Source organism: Carcharhinus amblyrhynchos, chromosome 2 (genome assembly GCF_965287045.1).
Source record: "Carcharhinus amblyrhynchos chromosome 2, sCarAmb.v2.hapA, whole genome shotgun sequence".
In the NCBI taxonomy this organism is placed as follows: domain Eukaryota; kingdom Metazoa; phylum Chordata; class Chondrichthyes; order Carcharhiniformes; family Carcharhinidae; genus Carcharhinus; species Carcharhinus amblyrhynchos.
Window position 1 is genome coordinate 25,298,479 of NC_137325.1, and position 21,663 is coordinate 25,320,141.

General features: G+C 43.5%; 1 protein-coding gene across 2 annotated transcripts in view; it reads right to left on the minus strand.

The window, feature by feature from the left end:
• Positions 1-5,095: 5,095 nt before the first annotated feature.
• csad (cysteine sulfinic acid decarboxylase) overlaps positions 5,096-21,663 on the minus strand; it is a 91,055-nt gene continuing 74,487 nt past the window's right edge. For both annotated transcript variants that reach the window (XM_080203587.1, XM_080203596.1), the window contains one exon: positions 5,096-9,567. In XM_080203587.1, coding sequence (XP_080059713.1) covers positions 9,394-9,567 — 174 coding nt within the window. In that variant the 3' untranslated portion in view covers positions 5,096-9,393. The remainder of the gene's footprint in view (positions 9,568-21,663) is intronic.

A 21,663-nucleotide genomic window follows, 5' to 3' on the forward strand; every position in this document is an offset into this window, starting at 1 on the left:
AGCAAAACATACTGTTCATGAAGTACGTAGAGGAAAAGGATAGGGTGCAGAAAATCATGTTAGGTAGGGAGAAGAGAAAGATCAGCTTAATATATAATAGTACCACTCAAAAATCTGATGACAGCAGGGAAGAATCTGTTGAAGCACAGATTCTTGGCACATGTTTTCAGATTTTTGTCCCTCCTGGGCTGCAAAAAGCAGATAAAACAGCCTGAGCCAAAAGAGAGCCTTATAGACATCGCCCCCATCCCCACAACATATCTGTCCCCCTTATCCACCCTCCCCCTCCCACTGCTATCCACACTGATCGTGGCCCTCTTCCTTGCCCACAGAATGGCAACAGACTCCCTCTGCTCCCCCCACCGCCCCCCAGCAGAGATCCATCTGGCCTCCCACTCCACCTCCCCACCAGAGAACGATAGGGCCTCACTCCCCTCGTGCCCTCCCCCCCCAACACCCCACCCTCCAGAGATACATTTAGCCCGCCTTCTGCCCCCCCTCAACCAAAGGTACGTCTGGCCCTCCTCCTTCCCCCCCTCAGCCAGAGGTATGTCTGGCCCTCCACCTCCTCACCCCCCAACCAGAGCTACATCTGGCTCTCCACCTCCTCACCCCCAACCAGAGATACAGCTGGCTCTCCACCTAACCCCCCAACCAGAGATACAGCTGGCCCTCCACCTCCTCACCCCCAACCAGAGCTACAGCTGGCTCTCCACCTCCTCACCCCCAACCAGAGATACAGCTGGCTCTCCACCTAACCCCCCAACCAGAGCTACATCTGGTCCTCCACCTCCTCACCCCCAACCAGAGCTACATCTGGCCTTCCACCTAACCCCCCAACCAGAGCTACATCTGGCCCTCCACCTAACCCCCCAACCAGAGATACAGCTGGCCCACCTCCCTCCTCCCTCTCCCCCCCACCACCGATCTGAGTCAGAGAGCTGCTGGAAGCTCTGAACTTGCCTCGTCAGAAACTGGAGTGCCCAGATCGGAGCTTTGTCGAGCATGTCTGTTTCATGCCTAATCTGGACGGGGGAAGGGTAAATGCAGATAAGATTAGGCGTCCATCTCATTAAGTCAATTTATAAGTATGCAAATACATTTAAACTGACATCATGCCCATGGCCTTGGTAAAGTGGGCATCTGCACAGGCATGGATCGCATCACACCTGACTTTACCAAGTTTTTGCGCTCAAAAACAGGCGCAACCCAATGGTAAAATTGGGCCCGATATCTATCACCTGCTTATAATTGAGACAATGACTTGACTTAGTAAATAGATTTCTGTTTTGCTGTTATAGGAATTTTTTTTTGCTTTATATTGCAAAGAATATTCAATATGCCAAAAACCACAGGAGAACGCTTCAGAAATGGCACCTACTTCACTATGACAGGAGTAACATTAGTCCTGCACTTACCAGTTAGGGTTGACTTTCTGTGGAGATGTGTATAAGACACATTTGCCTGTATACATTTTTAGCCATTCTTTTATAGAAATTAATTAAAGCAATAGAAACCGTACAGCCCAGATTTACCTGTTTGGGGGAATTGGCTTGGGAAACCTAGTAGTGAAGAGGGATTTGAGATAATGGAATTGATCTTAGAAATGTCTTCAAAACGTCAACATCCTATTGATAGCTGTCCACTTACCTCGACATGCCATGTATCACTGCACTAATCAGTGAGACAGATCTTACAGAATATGCGCAAAGTTATGATCAAACGCTACTGAGATACATTATTTGACTGTATCCTCAGTTAGGTTATATTTTGTGACTGGTTAATGCATTTGTTTCCAAATCTGTTCATTTTCCACTTTGCCAATTGATCAAGGACATGTTTCATTTTTCAATATGCATATCTTGCAGTTACCCACATTGAAATCTGTTCTCCCAAATAGTTTCAGATTGCTTTGAATTCTATTGCCCTTTAAGTCACCTGTTGGCTGAATAATTATGTACCAAGAGCACATCTTATTTTAAGAGTCCTTATTGATGAGTCAGTAGCTAGAGAACCCAGGGCTAGGCATTCTAAGATTTCAAGGCCTGAATTTTTGCACCAAGAGACTTCCCGTTGCAAAAATTACTCTGGAGGCCCAAATCAGGAAGTCCACTCCCTGAAAATCGCATCTACCATTTTTGCAAGGGAGGGAGGCGGCGGGGAGGGGAGGTGGGATCAGGAGTTAATAAAGACAAGTTCCAAATTGTACATTGGTAATTCACTGAGGCAGTTGCCCATCTAAACCTGCAGCTCCTGATGGAGCCTTTAATGATTTAGTGGTTAGGCCTCTGGAGAAGTATGTGATATAACCCTGTTCCTATTGTCTTACTCAAGCTGCCCATTTAAACCTGCAGCTACCTCCAGTCAGGTCAGATGTTTTTCAGTTAGGAGTGGGAAATGCAGGGAGGGATTTTACGGCCTTGCTCGAGCGAGACCAGAAATCCACGCCCTTCATAAAACATTTCCATTGTCCATCCCTTACCTGCTCCAATTCTAGGGTAGATGGGGCAGTAGAGTTCCAGTGATGATGTGCATCGATTATACCTGGTAGGAGCGATTCTAAACTTTGCAATGTTGCCTTTGGAGCGGTAAGGTACCCGTTTGGATATGTTCCAGTACACCTTTGGGAGAGGTAACCTGCCCTTTGGGATTGCTATGATGGACATGAATTTGCACTAAAAGTGTAAAATTCATTGGAGCTGTCAACAGAAGTTGTCAAAAGGTGCTGGCATATTGTTAATATACATAAAACTGCTGCCTCTTAATTAATTGAAAATTGGAAAAGAAAAATCAATGCTTGTTATCTCATTCGGGTCACATAAACTGAGAGTTATCATTACTAGATTAGTGTTGCATAAATGATTTCACAATCTTTAACTATTACATTAGGGTGTCACACAGCTTATTGAACAGCTCCAAGTGGTTATAGACTTTTTGAAATGGGACAATGAATCAAAATGCTTATTTTTATACGAGGTTATAGGAAATTAAGTATGATGAATGGGTTTTGTTTTTTGGAAATAGTGAATTCAACAGACACTTAAGGGCTTTATTTTATCACACCACAACATTGGTTCTGCGGTCCGCCCACAGTAAATACTAGGTGAGTTGGCATGGTAGGTGGTGTAATGGTGGGTCATAGATCTCAGGGGTTGGCACTAAGTTGGCATAGAGTGTAGGTGGAGGGCATGGAGTTGCATGGGTATTCATGGCTGTGTTGAGAGTATAGGTTGGTATGGAAGTATGAGGGGGGGTCAAGTGGGCTGGTTAGAGGGCATAAAATGGCATTAGTTGGCATAGTTGGAGGCTGGGGCATGTGTGGAAGGGGTGAGGGCTTTTGTTTTGTTTTAATGCTTTTTTTCATAGTTATGACAAAGTACTGGTTCACTGAGTCAGGCCTCCACACTGTTTCATGGGTCACCTGCCACAAATTCCATTTTCACCGTCCCGTCAACCCCACAACTCCCCCAGAACCAAATTCCGACTTTCCAGGGCACTTTCTCTCGTTCATGTTTGTGGAGTCAGGAATTGTCCCAGTGCTGCATTCCCAAACCAGGAGTGAAAATTCAGGCCCAGTGGATGCTCCTTCCCTACCTATCATAACTTTTTCCAATTATTATTACCTATTACCTCTTTTAGATACTTCCTCCTTGAAAGATTTTCATTAAATTCACAGGGAGTGCCAGTTTCCTATAAGGTCCTTTACCTGCAGCAGGATAAAATTAATTCATTTCTCGTATTTTAAGCAAATTTTGCAATCAATAAGATTAAGATGGACAAGAATTGGATGTCAGTGATATTGGAAAATGGACTGATGGTGTTTTGTATGGGATAGGAAGTGGACGATGGGAGTATCGGATGAATGGGGGGGTTTTATGTAAGAAAGAATTCAGGAGTCTAGAAGGGAATTGGAATAGAAAGTGCAGATGAGGATTTTAAATGAATAGGATGAGACAAGAGCAGCATTTGATGAAGCTCCTGAGGTGAAAGAAAGCACATTTGATGATGAACTGGATGTGGAATTTCAAGCTCAGCTCCATCTTGATCAGGACTGGATTGGGAAGGGAGATAGATCATGGAGCTAGATCTTGTAGTGGGGTGAGCAGAACGCTTCAGACATCCGCCTTCTAAGTCACAAGAGCTTCTGGCTCATCCACAACTTCAGAGTCCAGCTATCACAGCACAAGTCACAGAATCAAAGGGAATGGCGGAGTTGAAGGTGAGTACTATTTGTAATATAAAGGGTTAAATCTGTAAGTAGGCAGGGTGGCATGGTGGCACAGTGGTTAGCACTGCTGTCCCACCGTGCCAGGGACCCGGGTTCAATTCCAGCCATAGGTAACACTGTGGAATTTGCATGTTCTCCCCATGTCTTCATGGGTTTCCTCCCACTATCCAAAGATGTGCAGGTTAGGTGGATTGGCCATACTAAATTGTCCCCTACTGGCCCAAAATGTGGTGGTAAAGTGGATTAGGGATTATAGGGATCAGCAGCTGCAGGGAGCAGGAGAGGTTATGGGCCTGGGAAGATGTGGAGTCGGTGCAGACTCAATAGGCCCAATGTAGGGATCTATCCATGATTTAAGTTCAAATGACACAAGTATGCTGAGAGATAGTTCTGTGTGAAGCCTTGTGCTTAAGCCCTGTTCTGTACACAGCAGAATGCTCAACAAAAGATAAAATTTACCAATAGCCTTGCCTCCAGCAGCATCTGTAAATCCAGACCATGGACAACCAAGGCCCACAAGAACTACATAGGTAGATGATCCTTTGCTTACCAAGGGTTAGCAGAGGAACAAGCAAAAACAGAATTCTAGGCTACACAGAAGTGACCCTGCAGACTTGGGAGAAGGAATTATTGCAGGAGATATGTTTCCCAAGGCAAAACAATAAGCTGCTCTCAGACACCAAGAGTCGGATTCTCTGACCTCACCCGCAGCTGGGATTTTCCAGTCCCGCTGCAGTGAACGGAGATTTGGCTGAGTGTCAAATTTTCCATTCTCTCTGGTAGTGTGGCGGGGTATGAACGGCAGGAGAATTCTGCCCAAGTGACAAAATAAGTGACAATTTCTCAACACAAAACAGAAGACACAAGTGAATTTAACTGGATTTTTTTTATTTCACCGCATTAAGTACAGAAGTCTTTTATATGTCGAAACATAAGTTATCACCTCTAACCTCATTCAAGTAGGTTCAGCCCCATAAATTAAGTATTAAAAAAAACATTTTAATGTATTGGTTCTACTTTGGTTTAAATGGTCCAAAGCACCTATAATGCCACATTTTAAAAATAGTGCTGAAACTAAACTACATGTCGGAAAGTTAGCATACAGTTTCACTCTTGGTGTTCACCAGAATAAGTCAGTGGTGTCCAGCATCGCATAATAGACAATTCAACACTAACAGCACAATGTAACTGGAGTTTTACAGCACTGCAACAAAGATAACAATCACTTCATAAGGCGTTTTACTTTCTGATGCACTGTTGTCTATTGGCAACTTTTTCATTATCAAACAAGCAGCACACTACACAACGCAGAGAGAGGAAATCACGTGACCTCATTTGTTCAGTAAAATTCAAGTCTCATAGAGTCCTAGAGCAATAAAGCATAGAAACAGGCCATTCAGCCCACCCGCTCCATGTTGAACATGGTGCCCTCCCTGCTAGTCCCAATTGCCCATCTTTGGCCCATATCCCTCTAAGCCTTTTCCATCTATGTACTTGTCCAAATGCTTTTTAAATGTTGCTATTGTACCTGCCTCAACCACTTTCTTTGGCAGTTCATTCCACATACGCACTACCTTCTGCGTGAAGAAGTTGCCCCTGAGGTCATGAATCCCTAGCGTGCAGAAGAGGCCATTTGGCCCATCAAGTCTACACCAACTCGCTGACAGAGTATCTTACCCAGGCACTCTCCTCTGCCCTATCCCCGTAACCCCACACATTTCCAATGACTAATGGGACACTAAAGGGCAATTTAGCATGGTCAATCCCCCTAACCTGCACATCTTTGGACTCTTGCTTATTAATTTGCTTACTGATTTATTTCCCTTATTTCCCCCATCTCAACAGAAAGGCAGCAACCATTGTATTACCAATAAATCCTGATGTACAATTTGATCAGCAATTTTCTCAATTTCTCAACAGGATATTTCTATAACAGAATAATCACATGAAAATAGAACTGATGGTGAGTAATGGTCAGAAGGGACTGTGGAGATCGATATATCAGCAGATATATCCCATTCCCATTATATTCTCAGCCACATCCTCGGGCAAAGAAACCTTTCTCATTATTAAAACATGTTTGTTTTTTGATGAGTAAAACAGACTTTGATGGATTTTTCTTCCTCATAAAGGTCAGAAGAGATGGAATTGAATCTCTCCAGTGCAAATCATCTTGAGCTAGTGTTTTACAGAGAGAAATAATAGGAATGTTAGAACAAGATTGGGGTGACGGAACAATGCCTTGGTATCCGAGTGGATTGTGGGTCCAGCTAATCAAGACCAGTAAACATGGTCTCTCCTTTAAAACTGACTAACTCACCAGATCTGTTCAGCTGTCTTTAAAAGTTGGAACTGACTGTCTACTCAATGATGTTCCAGATTTGGAGAGGCCAGGAAAGCTAAAATGTTGACTATTTGCAAAGGAAAGTTGGTTCTAACTGAGTGGCCAATCTCTGGTGCATTTCTGAGGTGCACTTCCATTTTTCAAATTCATATACTCCACAACATTGTCCATTAGTCATCTGAGATTCTTTAACCCTCGTCAACCATCTGACAAACTCAAGAGGCAAAATATCCAGGGATTTCACATCCAAATTTCATCAACTAGTGGTTCAGCCACTTTGTGATAAAATTAACCATATTTACCGAACAGCATGAGATACAAAAGATAACTTTACTAATTCTTGCCCTTACATTTTCCCTTTGATAGATTGTAAAACACATTGATTCCCTCTTCCCTTGTTCAATGGAACCCCTTACAGCCAGAAACCATCTATGTTTAATAATAATTTTATATTTGCACCCAATATTTGTGTATGTTGAAATGGCCACATATACACCTCTGCCTTGTGATTCCACTTCCATGGAACACAGAATGTTGGAGATTAAAAGGGATGACCTATAAGGAAGTATGGAATTGAATATCTGTGGGACAATAAAGCATTGGCCTCATAACCGTGTTTCTTACATATGCCTCACTGTTAAATGAAATCACTAGTAAGACAATACACATTTAAATACACAGACACACACACACATACACACACACGTTACATGCATGGGTAACATATCGCTTAAATTACTGGGCTGTATGTAAATACATTCTTCAATTTTTTGACACCAATTTGCTCACTCCCACCATATCATCCTTCCCGATCCTACAAACCTTTTCCTGATCCTCTTTTACACTGACGCCTACCCTTCCCCCAAAGGAGAATATAGTACATTCAACAATTCAACTCCAGAAAATCTTGCTAAAAACTAAGAACCATCTTCACAGAATATAATAAATAGAACAAACCCATGAAAAATAGGAAGTGTTGTTTAAACAAAGCACTCATTTTTTTAAAAAAAGTACTAAAAAAAACTAACCCTACGTGAGACTTTGTCATTTCTGAGCCAGTCTTATCATCGCAGGGATGACTTTTAATTCATGCCAAATTAGAAGCCAGCCCTAAGACTGGGATTATGAGGAATGTTTCCTCGTCTCTCTCCTGACCCATCGCTACTCTGATCTTTACATGCAAAATATTTTTGTTTTAAGCTCACATTCCTGGAATGATCTTACCAGATCAAAGTAAGTAATGTAAAACTAGCCAATCTAAAATGCTTTATGGTACACTGAGAAAATGGCTGTTTCAAAGGTGCACTTTCATCTTCTGGGAAAGGTGAGTCATCATAATAGAACGATACCTTATTACAGACATTACATTTCACCAATAAGGAACAGCATAATCTAGCACAGCAGCGCTCTTCCATCTGGAGTGATCTTTCCAATAATAGGCTACTTCTGAAAGCATTGAAATAAAAACGAAATAGGTAAAAAGCATGCAATTCAAAACTGTCAGAAGTAGCTTTATTGGATCTCAAGCCGGCATTTAGATACCTGAACATGTGGATGACTATCAGCCCGAGGAGGGATGTTTACAAACAGACATTCCAGCCTTGCTAGGAGAAAGCATCCCTTTAAGAGATATTTTATATCATTCCTTTAAAAGGTTCAAGTGCAAAGACAATTATTTCTCTAATAAGCTGCAGAAATAATTTTAAGAAACAACTGAAGTGACCTCGCTTTTTTGCCTATTGTGGCAACCGCTTCACTGCTACTATCACTGTACTGACAATGTACCCTGTGTCATATTAACCACACAAAGGTTAAATAATATTGCACAGTTGGCGAACACTAGTTTCCCTGTCTTCTTCATGTAAGGGACACAAGGTGACAAGCTTATAATTGCTCTTGTAACCGACAACACACAATATGCTAAGCAACATTTTGTACTTTTCTCAAATATAATCTAATGTTCCAACTAAAAGAATGGCTTTTTTCTCCCCCATGCCCGTAATATTGGTGACATCTTTTCCTGCTTTACCGCACCTTCCTTCCCTCTTCAGGATGTGGCTCTTGGCATTGTGCCCAGGTGGCGGCTTAGCAAACTAGCAGCCACCTGGAAAATGCCCAGGGTCAGGAAAAGGACCAAAACTGACTGTGCTTTCTTGGCCCCTGCAATTAAACTTACTCCACGGACAAGCCACTGAGGTAGGATGGGGATTTAGCCTCGAAAGTAAATAAAGAGAAGTCAGGCACCATTTTAAATTGGAGCCTGACCGGAATAAAAATTTCCATAGATTATTGGGAAAAAATAATAAATCAAACTTTGGAGTTAAGGCCTCACCCTTTCCTCAGGACTCACTGCTGGAATCAAACATATTTTTGGACATGTGGATCCAGCAACAGAACAATTGGAGACATTTAAAGCTGGAGCCATAGAGCTGTAGGTTGATCATTTTGTAGCCAATCGGTAAATTTGTAAGTAGTCACTTCTTTCTTTATGCGCACACAGGGTAGCAAAGATGTACACCATTATGGACATAGACATTTATACCATCACACTAGATAACAGCAACTCAATACAAAGATAGGTTAGAAATATTTCCAGAGGATTCCACGAAGCTTCATCATTTGTTCAGTAAAATAAGCAAGTATATGTGTTCTGAAGGGTGGAATCCGCTTCATCAAAGTTAATTTTGTTCATGCTAAAATGAATACAGTACAAGTCAATCCTGCCTAGTTTTCTAAGCTAAACCCTGATCGGCTGCAAACGCTTTCTAGTAAACATACTGTAGCTGTAAACATATCTTATCATCTATGCCTTCAATCCAAATTACAAGTCCTTCCCCAGATTGTCGATCTCATCGAGAATGAAGTCCATGTCCTCACGGCTGACCACGGGGCTGATGATGATTTGACGGAAGAAGTTAACCTTGTCGCGATGAGGCTGGTAACCCACCATCATACTGCCCTTCTTCATCATCCTCTCCTTAATTACCGGTGCAACCTGCAATATTGAAAGAAACAAGTTCCTTAAAAGTGCCGGGAAATATGGTTGAGATCTGCCTTTCTTTTATTTTTCCCTTTTTTTTGTGAAAATAGGAAATGCTCATCCCATTATTTGTGGTTTCTTTGCTAGGCAAACTCAGGAAGCAGGAACACAAGAGATAAGCATCCCCTTGGATTCGGAAACTTCAAGGGCCATGAACAGACCTGTTTAGAAAACTGAATGTTGCATTTACACTTCCCTCATCTTCAATAGCAATTTGTATATTCAGACTTGAGTAAAAGCCCAGGGTTGCATTAAATAAAGCTAACTTTCCACTCATGTTATTTAGAACCTCCAGCACAGAGATTGGTCATTTGCCCCAACTTTCTCATACTCCATGTGAGTCACCCCATCCATACTTCACCTGGTCTGATCAGCACATCCATCTATTCCTTTCTCCTCCATGTACTTATCCAATTTCCCTTTGAATTCTCCTCAACATTCTCCCCTCTGTGTTGTAAGAATCCTCTGGCTAAAGGACTTTCCCGATATACCAACTGGATTTATCAGTGACGATCATGTTTCTGCTCCTCATTCAAACCCATTGTTTAGTCCTTGTTTAAATGGTGCCAACAATAGTTTCTGCAATTCGTCTTATGGCTGTTAATTGTACCTCTTCCCACTCACACTAAGTGCACAGGAAAGTGAATCAAATCATGGCGGCACAGTGGTTAGCACTACTGCCAGAGACATGAGTGCCGGGGTCCTGGGTTCAATTCTGACCTCAGGCACCCGTCTGCGTGGATTTCCTTCAGGTGCTCTGGTTTCCACCCACAGTCCAAAGATGTACGGGTTAGGTGGGTTAGCCACGTTAAATTGCCCCTTAGTATCAAGGGGGAACTAGCAGGATACATATGAGGGGTTACGGGGATGGGCCTGGGTGGTTTTGTGGTTGGTGCAGACTTGATGGCCAAGTGGCCTCCTTCAGCGCTGTAGGGATTCTAGGATTCTATAAAAAGCTTCATGCGGTATTCCCCTCAGGGGCACGCTAGTTCTGATGTGACAGTATCCTGTTTGAAGATGAAATAATATCTCACGCTATCTGCAGATAAAACATTGCTATGAAGAATGCTATTTGCGAGCACAGTGATGCAGTAACATTCGGCTCTTAGTCTGTGTTGGTTATTAAAGTTGGGTGACACCTCTGTGCAGTTTTGAGGAGGAGTGAGAGATCTGTGTTACGCCACTGTGGTGCTTACTATGTACAGGGCAGAGTAACAGACCAGTAAAGACATGAAGAGCAGGGACGGGATATAGGATGGAATTTAGTTCATTGCGCACAGAGAAATTATTGGAAAGGAGTATATGGATGGCTTTTGATTAATTGTACCCAGAGTGGCCATCTGGAAAGGAGTATATGGGGAGGGATTTGATTCATTGTACATGGAGTGGTTATCAGGAAGGAGTACATGGATAGGATTTGATTAACTGCACCCAGAATTTACTTAGCTAATACAGTGCTACAACACAGGCTATGCACAGCAAGCTTGAAGGGAGTTAACGCAAAGGCTTATATTTATTAGCTAAAGATTTGTTAATAATAAATTTCAGTACTCTTAAACATCTCTATAAATTTGAACAACACTGTTATCCATTCCTCATCTTTTAAAAATGCCTGTATGCAAGACAGCTCCAAACTAACTTAGAATTCCCAATGCACAGCTCAGGCATTGTCTAAACATTCACGTTCGCTGGATGCAAAGTGCTCAGGAACTATTTAAACATAATTACTCATTTGTCTTTCACCACCTTAAAGGTAAGGCCATGTCGTCAATGCTCCACATACTATACTCAACCGTCTTAACATACTGGGTGGGATCCACTCCCCTCCCACCACTTCCCACCAATCCCTACCCCCCCCCCCACCCTCCCCCACCACCCCCCCACTACCACCACCACCTCCACCAACCCCCACCAATTCCCTCCCCCACCCCCCCCGCTACCACCACCACCCCCACCAATTCCCACCCCCCACCCTCCCCCACCACACCCCAACCCCCAACACCCCCACTACCCCTACTTCCCCCCCTATCCCCCACTACCCCGCCCCCCAGCCCAACTTTGGTCGTAGTGGGATTTTCTGATCTTGTCACTTTGGAGTTTCCTGTTATTCAGGAAAGGACAGAAAACCCATTTCTTTAAAGCATTAAACCTTGATAAAAATGGAGATTATCCACATCGTTAGAATTGGACATGAAGCCCAACATTAGTTTCACAAGTTTGCAATAACACCCACCTATTAAAGCCACATCTGGGCTGATTTCAGCTGCTGCACTGGTGTTATGGCAACCCAAAGGGTCATGTAACAGTGCCAGATGTTACAGCTGTTACGTGAGCTTTACTCTGAAAGGCAAGATTCTGGAACACTCAGGCAAGAAAAAGTACACCCAAACAAGTTCCTCTTTTACTATTTAGTAATTCTCCTAAGATCCCTTGCTGAAACAAATGCTTAATGATGGTTCCTCATGATTGGGTAGGGATGTGTTTTAGTAAATGAGAATTGGCTAGAAGTGCTCAAGCTGACTTCATAAACTTGATGATTTCCCAGTAAAAGTGAAAAGACTGTTATTCGTGGTTTCTCAGGCCAAGGGCGATGTCTTCATGAAGCAACTTGATGCCTTCTGGCAAGCAAGGTTCATGGGGGATTTGGATCTCATTCGGAGGGGTTGGAACATGGAACTGGGTCAAATATAACTGCTGGCCTGACAGGCTTCTCTGTGCTTTTCATCTGTTTTTAGAGAAGTTTTTTCCCTATGACTTTTATACATATGCACTGCCTGGTCCTGCACCCTGACCACCCGGGGGCCTTCAATGGCCTCCGATCCCAGCAGCGGGGCCATCACATTAGGTCCCTGTTGGTGGGAACCATACATGATCCTCGCCGGTGAAGGCCTCAACTGGCAAGCAGGTAAGGACAAGTGAGCATAGATGATAGCATCTGGGACTCACCAATTACATTTAAATAAGGTTTTAAATATTGAAATCAGCTTCGTACCCTGCCGGCAATTCAGTGCCAGAAAAGCCAGTAAGATCGCCCCCATATGTCTCTTTTCCATCATTCCCTTTAGAATTGTTACCCTTTGTTTTGTACAATGCCTCTCATTGTCTTCCTATGTTATGAACGACACATAAATATATATATGATATATATAAAATATGCGCGTGTTAAGAAAGGTAAAAATGGTTTCAGTTTCATTCAGGTTCTGTTTATGAACCTTGATATCTGGGAGTCTGGATAGAATTGTGACCGAAGTTTTGATCTTTGGCTTTGTTTGTATGTGTACAATATTGGCACAATGGTTAGCACTGCTGCCTCACAGTGCCAACGACAGGGTCCGATTCCCAGATTGGGTCACTGTCTGTGTGGAGTCTGCAAGTTCTCCCCGTGCCTGCGTGGGTTTCCTCCAGGTGCTCCAGCTTCCCCCCCACAGTCCACAGATGTACACGTTAAGTGAATTTGTCATGATAAATTATCCCTCAGTGTACCCGAGCAGACGCCGGACTGTGGCAACTAGATTTCCACAGTAATTTCATTGCAGTGTGAATGTAAACCTGCTTGTGACTAATGAATAAACTTTAAGTGAAGTTAAAAAGCTGGGTTTAAAGATTCAGTGATTCTGAAAACAAAACAAAGTAGAAAAACTTTACTGTTGCCTAGCGACAGTGATCCATGGACACAAAAAAGACAGGAGCGAGGGACAGGAGCTTGTGTCAGAGAGAGAAGACAGGGATTTGAAACTCTCAGAGAAGAAAAACTGCAAGTCTGGTGGGACAGTAGTTAACTGAATGATCAGTTATTGGACTCAATAAAGTGAGGAGAATCAAGTGAATGCGCAGAAAATCACTGAAAGAAAATAATTTGCAACTGTGCTAGTCTCAAGCAAGAAACCTTTGTATCAATCTAGTGGTAACTCTTCACTGGTTTATGTGCCTGTAAAGATGTTGCTGGGTTAAAGGAATAGTGGAGATTTGAATTGTCATCTTGTGTTTGCGTTATGGTTTTTCCAACCTTTTCTTCTGATGTAATATAGTTAACTTCTCTTGTTTTGTTAAGTATTTTATTCTTTGTATTATAAGCTCATGAACAGCCTCTTATCAGCTTCTTCAGTAGCTTCCCTCCATAGTTTCTGAAGAAAAATTAGGATCTATCATGCCAGGTTTAATTCTGGGATCTGACATGTCAAATATTATCAGCAGCTAAAAATGTATCACTATCAAAATGCTTCATTTCATACCTCCATCTAAAATAGTACCTTTTACACATCCATCATCTCAGATTTTATATTTTGCAAATTTTAAAATTGCATCCTGTACATCCAAGCCATAAAGGTTCTCTCCATCCCTCACTACAGTTTTCACTCTGTCTGTCTGTCTATCTGTTTCTCCCTCCCTCCTTCTTTCTCTGTCCCTTTAAACCACTTCCCCACCGCACATTTTTACATGTGAAGGAGCAGGGCCTGAAGAGGAAGGAAGCCAGTATGGAAGTGGGTATAGAAAAGCCTGAGCCCTGTTAAATTAAGGAGGTTTCAAAGTTGAAAAGGTGCCGGAGAGTGAGCGACTAGGGGATTTTCACAGTAACTTCATTGCAGTGTTAATGTAAACTTACTTGTGACACCAATAAATAAACTTTAATTCTAAAACAAAATTGTCACAATGTATTCCAACCTATGTGACATATACCATATCTCTGCAGCTGGGCTATTATGTACAATAGGCACATACGAAAGCCATGTTTGTAAAGTGAGCATTACCGAAATTGGTACTAACTCCCATTTGACAGATTTATTTCCCTTTCAATGCCCTGAAACAGATGCACACAACAAATCTGAATAAACAGATGTTTAAAAAAAAAGCTAGCTTACCAGCTAAGAATGTTGCATAAAAATCTGTGGATTAAAGTCAGATGCCATTCTCGTCAAAAAACTGCATCCTTAGGCTCAGGTACAAGGGGAGAGCTGCTAGAACTCTTACTGCTGGTTTCTCTGCTGTTTCCATGCCAACAACTCTGAGGGAAGCTGGAATAGTTCCCAGAATTAAAGAACGTGCTGAGGTTTGCACTATGCGTTGGTGGACCATGTATGTGCAAGTATCTACATGTACCGTACATCTGCCAGACCATGTAAAGTTATGAATTACTGTGGCCGGGTGGCCAATTCCCTGTTTTGGATCAGTATTTTATTTAACTCGTCTCAGAAGTTGTAAGATTTGGAATATGTACAATGTACGCCTTCCTGACACGTACACATTTACTATTAAGTTACTAAAAGAAGGGGGTTAAAAAGAAGTTGGCCCAGGATTTGCTGGAATGGGATATCTTGTGGTGAGCACCCTGAATTAGATGCTTTCCCTCACCCTACATCTTCAATTACTTTGCTGCTGCAATTTGTTGGGAAGTTGTTGGGGGAGCTGATGGCCAAGTGGTATTATCACTAGACTATTAATCCAGCAACTCGGCTAATGTTCTGGGGATCTGGGTTCAAATCCTGCCACAGCAGGTGGTGGAATTTAATTGAGCTAAAAATATCTGGAATTAAGATTCTACTGGTGACCATGACACCATTGTCAATTGTCGGAAAAATCCATCTGGGTCGCTAATGCCCTTGAGGGAAGGAAATCTGCTATCCTTACCTGGTCTGGCCTAAACGTGACTCCAGAGTCACAGCAATGTAGTTGACTCTCAACTGTCCTTGGACAACTAGGGATGGGCAATAAATACTGGCCAGCCAACAACACCCTTGTCCCACGAATGAATAAAAAAAAATGAATTGATAGCAGTCAATGAAAAATCTGAGACCAATAGTTTGTGCCGTTAAACAATTACATTTGGGGACACAGAAAGGAGCAGAGTTAAAGAAATTGGATAAATTAGAGTCCAATTAGAAACTGATAATGAAACTAAGAATGGGAAAGGAAAACTGGATGTGAAAAACAGGGACAGAAAGGATAAGTAAACTTTTTTTTAAAAATGTCACATTTTAAAAACCTCTAGGAACAATATACTACCTGCAGGAGTGAGACTCCGCACTTTCACATGTTCCTTTTCCTTTTCTGGACCTGCAAAGTTGGGACCTAAAAATCACCCTATTAACAGGGTTCTGATGAAATGAAATGGCTCCCAAACTTTTTGTGGCAACTTTAAATCATATATACGGCATAACTCCACGAATTTCTAGACATTCACAGATGTTAAGCTCTAGTTTTCACAAAGCTAACAAGATCGTCCACCAATTGTGGTGATTTACAACTCATGGGCCCGGAATCCACGCACCCCCACTCCGCACCACCCCCCCCCCCCCCGCCACCACCCCCCATTGATGGGTTTTCCAGTGGCGGGTTGCCATTGGCAGGTGGGGTCCCCAGATCTTGCCAGGGGCTGGTGTTGGGCGTTGGGAAATCCCCGCCATGGTTTAGACCATTAATTGCCTCAAATTAATTGCACTAATAGCAGCAACTACTGTGAACTCACCATTACTTTTCTAGGAAATACTAGCCCAATAGTTCACGATATGCAACAGTGGGTCTCACTGACACTTTGGTGAGAGGACTTCGGACAGACCGAACTAACCTGTTCAAAATTCCTACCAACAAACCACATAACCTGCTCTGATACACATATGTACAAAGTAATTTTGCTTTCGCACTTTGTAGTGATTGCTTTAATGCTATACATGATTGTGCTTGCAATACCAATTAACAAGCTTGTTTTTCCATTCCCTTCATTGTCATAAGCCTGGCTGACTTCGCAAGAAGCCAAGATTCTTCTTATGAGACCTTCACTTTGCTTTCACTTTCACAACATGTCTTTCACACAGACTACAGTGAGGCCCAGTTAGGAATCCACAGGAAGATTTCCATAGTTACTTGGTTCAAAACAACTCCTCTAAATCTTTTCATCTTTGTTTTGTTTGTCCCACAAGCAGCAAAGTGAACTGATTTTTATTGATGCTGTTTGTGGAATAAATATGGACTAGGTCACTGCGTAAAATTGTCCTGCTCTTATTCAACAATTGCGCCATGGGATTATTTGTACCCAGCTGAGGGGATGGACAAGGCCTCAGTTAACATCTCATTTCAAAATTGGCACCTCTGACCCTGCTGCATTTCCTCATCGTGTCACTGGAGTGTCAGCATCAATTATATGCTCAAGTCTGTGTGGTGGGACTTAAATCATGGTACACTAGTGAGTCAGAGGGTTCCAGCCTTACTCCAGAGAAGAAAGACCAAAAAACAAGTCAAAAGAACATAAGAATTTTTTAAAAAATGCATGAAGCAAGAAAGTGCATTTGGCTAATCAATCTCACTCTTTCTTTTGGTCAAACTTACCTCAGGATTTCTATTGACAGCAAATGTAAGGCTCCCTGGAGAAATGACATGACACCATCAACTGGATTTTCCAGTCCCAACTGCTGGCAGGATCTTCCAGTCCCGCCGATGTCAACCTACCGTGGCAGGTTCCCTGGCAGGGCAGGTGAGCCTTGCCCATAAACTCTGGTGGGACAGGAAGATCCTGCTGGCAGCCAATAGTTCATTGGATCTGTCGTGGGAAACCCCACCATGGAGGGAGGGGAGGGCAGAAAATCCAGCCCCCATAATTCAAGATCCCTTCTCACAAGTAAGAGACTGACAAAGTTATAATCAGCCATGGCATGGTAATATTCTCATCGCTGTGTCCCACTCCATAGATTTGAGTACATATTATTCGCTGACACTCCTGTGCAGTACTATGAACTAAGAGAATGCTGCCCTCCTGCTAAGACTTGAAACCAAGGCCCCATTTACTGTTTGAGGTGGACATAAAAGCTTCTCTGGCTCTATTCAAAGTGTAGAGGGAATATCCACTTAATATTTATTCATCAAACATTACAAAATCAAGAGCTGTTGAAGGATATGAGGCAAAGTTAGGCCATAGATCTGCCATGACTCACTGATTAGTGGAACATGTTCGAGGAGCCAAATGGTCCACTTCTGCCCATGTTCCAAGAAATAGGTTGTTATCACATTGCTGTTTACTGGACACATAATGGTTATCTGTTCCTTATATCATATTAGTGACTGTGCTTCCATTGTACTTAATTGGCTATAAAGTATTTTGTGGTGTCTTGAGATGGTGAAAGATGCTAAATAAATATAAGTTCTTTCTACGAAACACAAGATAAGAAGGCATTTCACTGCCTCTCTGGCTAACTTCCAAAAAAAATTAAGAAGTAGCAATTGCCGTTTAAAAAATAATATTATACTTCCAATTGATAATTAGAGAATCCTGAAAATTAGCAGTGCTGCTGCTGTCATTTTGAAGAGTGTGGCTTAAAGCAGTCCCAAAAGTTAAATCTTCTCTCAGACTTTGAAAGAGGCACTTTCCTCATTACAGGGAGAGAAAGGATGTAGAATGGCTACCCGGCAAATCATATGTTCAAAATAGAATGACCGGCACAGCACAAATGGTAATAAGAATTGAACAATTTTAAATCCTCAGCTAGCAATCCCCAATGGAAACATTGTGTGTCATTATTCTTGTGCATTGTATCAGGTATACACATGGCATGTACAATGCCATGCATACTGCATGCACTTCACTTATGTCCCATTGTTGCCTCATGCGTACTGAACCACATTCCTTCAGATATAATGTGCCTTTCAAGTCTTAAATATGGGTTTGTAAAGCTTAAGTTAATTACTGGACATTTGAACGCTCAGTAACCTCTTTTTGTTGCTAAATCCTTATTAAACTTTGAAAGAAAGGACTGTTATTAACCAAAATTGGCACTTGCATGTTTCAAAGGAACAGATGAAAAGCATTTTGGGAGATCATTTTCAGCCGTACTTTATTTTCTCAGAAGGTTTGTTCAAACCTCTCCTCCTATGTTTACCCAGTCCTACCCACCCAGCGAGGTGACAGTAAATCTAGAATGGATGCCTTATACTCAGTTACACAGTAAACACAATTTTTAATCTCTTCCATTTTCCCCAGGTAATGTCAACATGACAGAGTAACCTGTCAGAGTTAAGGAAGGGGGAACAAAAAAACTTGCATTTGTGCAGTATCTTTCCTAGCTCAGGACTTTTCAAATCACTTCACAGTCAATGACGTGCTTTTGGAGTATAACCACTGTTGTAATGTAGGATGAAAAGAAAATGCCTTTAATTAAACCTGACAATCCACTAACTCTTCCCCTGTCCCAGGTTAAGAGTTTGATTCAATATATACAGTATATAAAAGAAGCAGCGCCCCTATCCACAAAGGGTTCAGCAAACATATTAACATAATGATATAATTTGCCTTACAACTTGCATTTATATAGCAGCCATAACATATTATAAAGTCCTGAGGCGCTTCACAAGGACATTATCAAAGTTTGGTGCAGAGCCATACAAAGCGATATTAGGGGAGATGACCAAAAGCTTGGTCAATCAAGTAAGTTTTAAGAAGCATCTTAACAAAGAAGAGGGTCGGAGTTTTCTGGTCATTCACCCCCTGCCGCCACTGCCAGAGAGGAAGGGGAATTTGGCGCTCAGCTGAATCTCCGTTCACTGCAGCAGGACAAGAGAATCCCACCAGCAAGGGCAGCTGGAGAATCCCACCCAAGATTTATGGAGAGGTGGAAGGATGTAGGAAGAGAATTTCAGAGTGTAGAGCAGAGGCAGCTGACAACACAATGGCAGAGTGATTCAAAATGGGGCAGCGAAGAAGGTCTGCATTGGATATGTGCAAATATCTCAGAGGGTTATGGGGCTGGAGGAGATTACAGAGATAGGGAGGGTTGTGGGGCTGGAGGAGATTACAGAGATAGGGAGGGTTGTGGGACTGGAGGAGATTACAGAGATAGGGAGGGTTGTGGGGCTGGAGGAGATTACAGCGATAGGGAGGGTTGTGGGACTGGAGGAGATTACAGAGATAGGGAGGGTTGTGGGGCTGGAGGAGATTACAGAGATAGGGAGGGTTGTGGGACTGGAGGAGATTACAGAGATAGGGAGGGTTGTGGGGCTGGAGGAGATTACAGCGATAGGGAGGGTTGTGGGACTGGAGGAGATTACAGAGATAGGGAGGGTTGTGGGACTGGAGGAGATTACAGAGATAGGGAGGGTTGTGGGGCTGGAGGAGATTACAGAGATAGGGAGGGTTGTGGGACTGGAGGAGATTACAGAGATAGGGAGGGTTGTGGGACTGGAGGAGATTACAGAGATAGGGAGGGTTGTGGGGCTGGAGGAGATTACAGCGATAGGGAGGGTTGTGGGACTGGAGGAGATTACAGAGATAGGGAGGGTTGTGGGGCTGGAGGAGATTACAGAGATAGGGAGGGTTGTGGGACTGGAGGAGATTACAGAGATAGGGAGGGTTGTGGGACTGGAGGAGATTACAGAGATAGGGAGGGTTGTGGGGCTGGAGGAGATTACAGAGATAGGGAGGGTTGTGGGACTGGAGGAGATTACAGAGATAGGGAGGGTTGTGGGGCTGGAGGAGATTACAGAGATAGGGAGGGTTGTGGGGCTGGAGGAGATTACAGAGATAGGGAGGGTTGTGGGACTGGAGGAGATTACAGAGATAGGGAGGGTTGTGGGGCTGGAGGAGATTACAGAGATAGGGAGGGTTGTGGGGCTGGAGGAGATTACAGAGATAGGGAGGGTTGTGGGACTGGAGGAGATTACAGAGATAGGGAGGGTTGTGGGACTGGAGGAGATTACAGAGATAGGGAGGGTTGTGGGGCTGGAGGAGATTACAGAGATAGGGAGGGTTGTGGGACTGGAGGAGATTACAGAGATAGGGAGGGTTGTGGGACTGGAGGAGATTACAGAGATAGGGAGGGTTGTGGGACTGGAGGAGATTACAGAGATAGGGAGGGTTGTGGGACTGGAGGAGATTACAGAGATAGGGAGGGTTGTGGGACTGGAGGAGATTACAGAGATAGGGAGGGTTGTGGGACTGGAGGAGATTACAGAGATAGGGAGGGTTGTGGGACTGGAGGAGATTACAGAGATAGGGAGGGTTGTGGGACTGGAGGAGATTACAGCGATAGGGAGGGTTGTGGGACTGGAGGAGATTACAGAGATAGGGAGGGTTGTGGGACTGGAGGAGATTACAGAGATAGGGAGGGTTGTGGGACTGGAGGAGATTACAGAGATAGGGAGGGTTGTGGGACTGGAGGAGATTACAGAGATAGGGAGGGTTGTGGGACTGGAGGAGATTACAGAGATAGGGAGGGTTGTGGGACTGGGGGAGATTACAGAGATAGGGAGGGTTGTGGGACTGGAGGAGATTACAGAGATAGGGAGGGTTGTGGGACTGAAGGAGATTACAGAGATAGGGAGGGTTGTGGGGCTGGAGGAGATTACAGAGATAGGGAGGGTTGTGGGACTGGAGGAGATTACAGAGATAGGGAGGGTTGTGGGACTGGAGGAGATTACAGCGATAGGGAGGGTTGTGGGACTGGAGGAGATTACAGAGATAGGGAGGGTTGTGGGGCTGGAGGAGATTACAGAGATAGGGAGGGTTGTGGGACTGGAGGAGATTACAGAGACAGGGAGGGTTGTGGGACTGGAGGAGATTACAGCGATAGGGAGGGCTGTGGGACTGGAGGAGATTACAGAGATAGGGAGGGTTGTGGGACTGGAGGAGATTACAGAGATAGGGAGGGTTGTGGGACTGGAGGAGATTACAGAGATAGAGAGGGTTGTGGGACCGGAGGAGATTACAGAGATAGGGAGGGTTGTGGGACCGGAGGAGATTACAGAGATAGGGAGGGTTGTAGGACTGGAGGAGATTACAGCGATAGGGAGGGCTGTGGGACTGGAGGAGATTACAGAGATAGGGAGGGTTGTGGGACTGGAGGAGATTACAGAGATAGGGAGGGTTGTGGGACTGGAGGAGATTACAGAGATAGGGAGGGTTGTGGGACTGGAGGAGATTACAGAGATAGGGAGGGTTGTGGGACTGGAGGAGATTACAGAGATAGGGAGGGTTGTGGGACTGGAGGAGATTACAGAGATAGGGAGGGTTGTGGGACTGGAGGAGATTACAGAGATAGGGAGGGTTGTGGGACTGGAGGAGATTACAGAGAT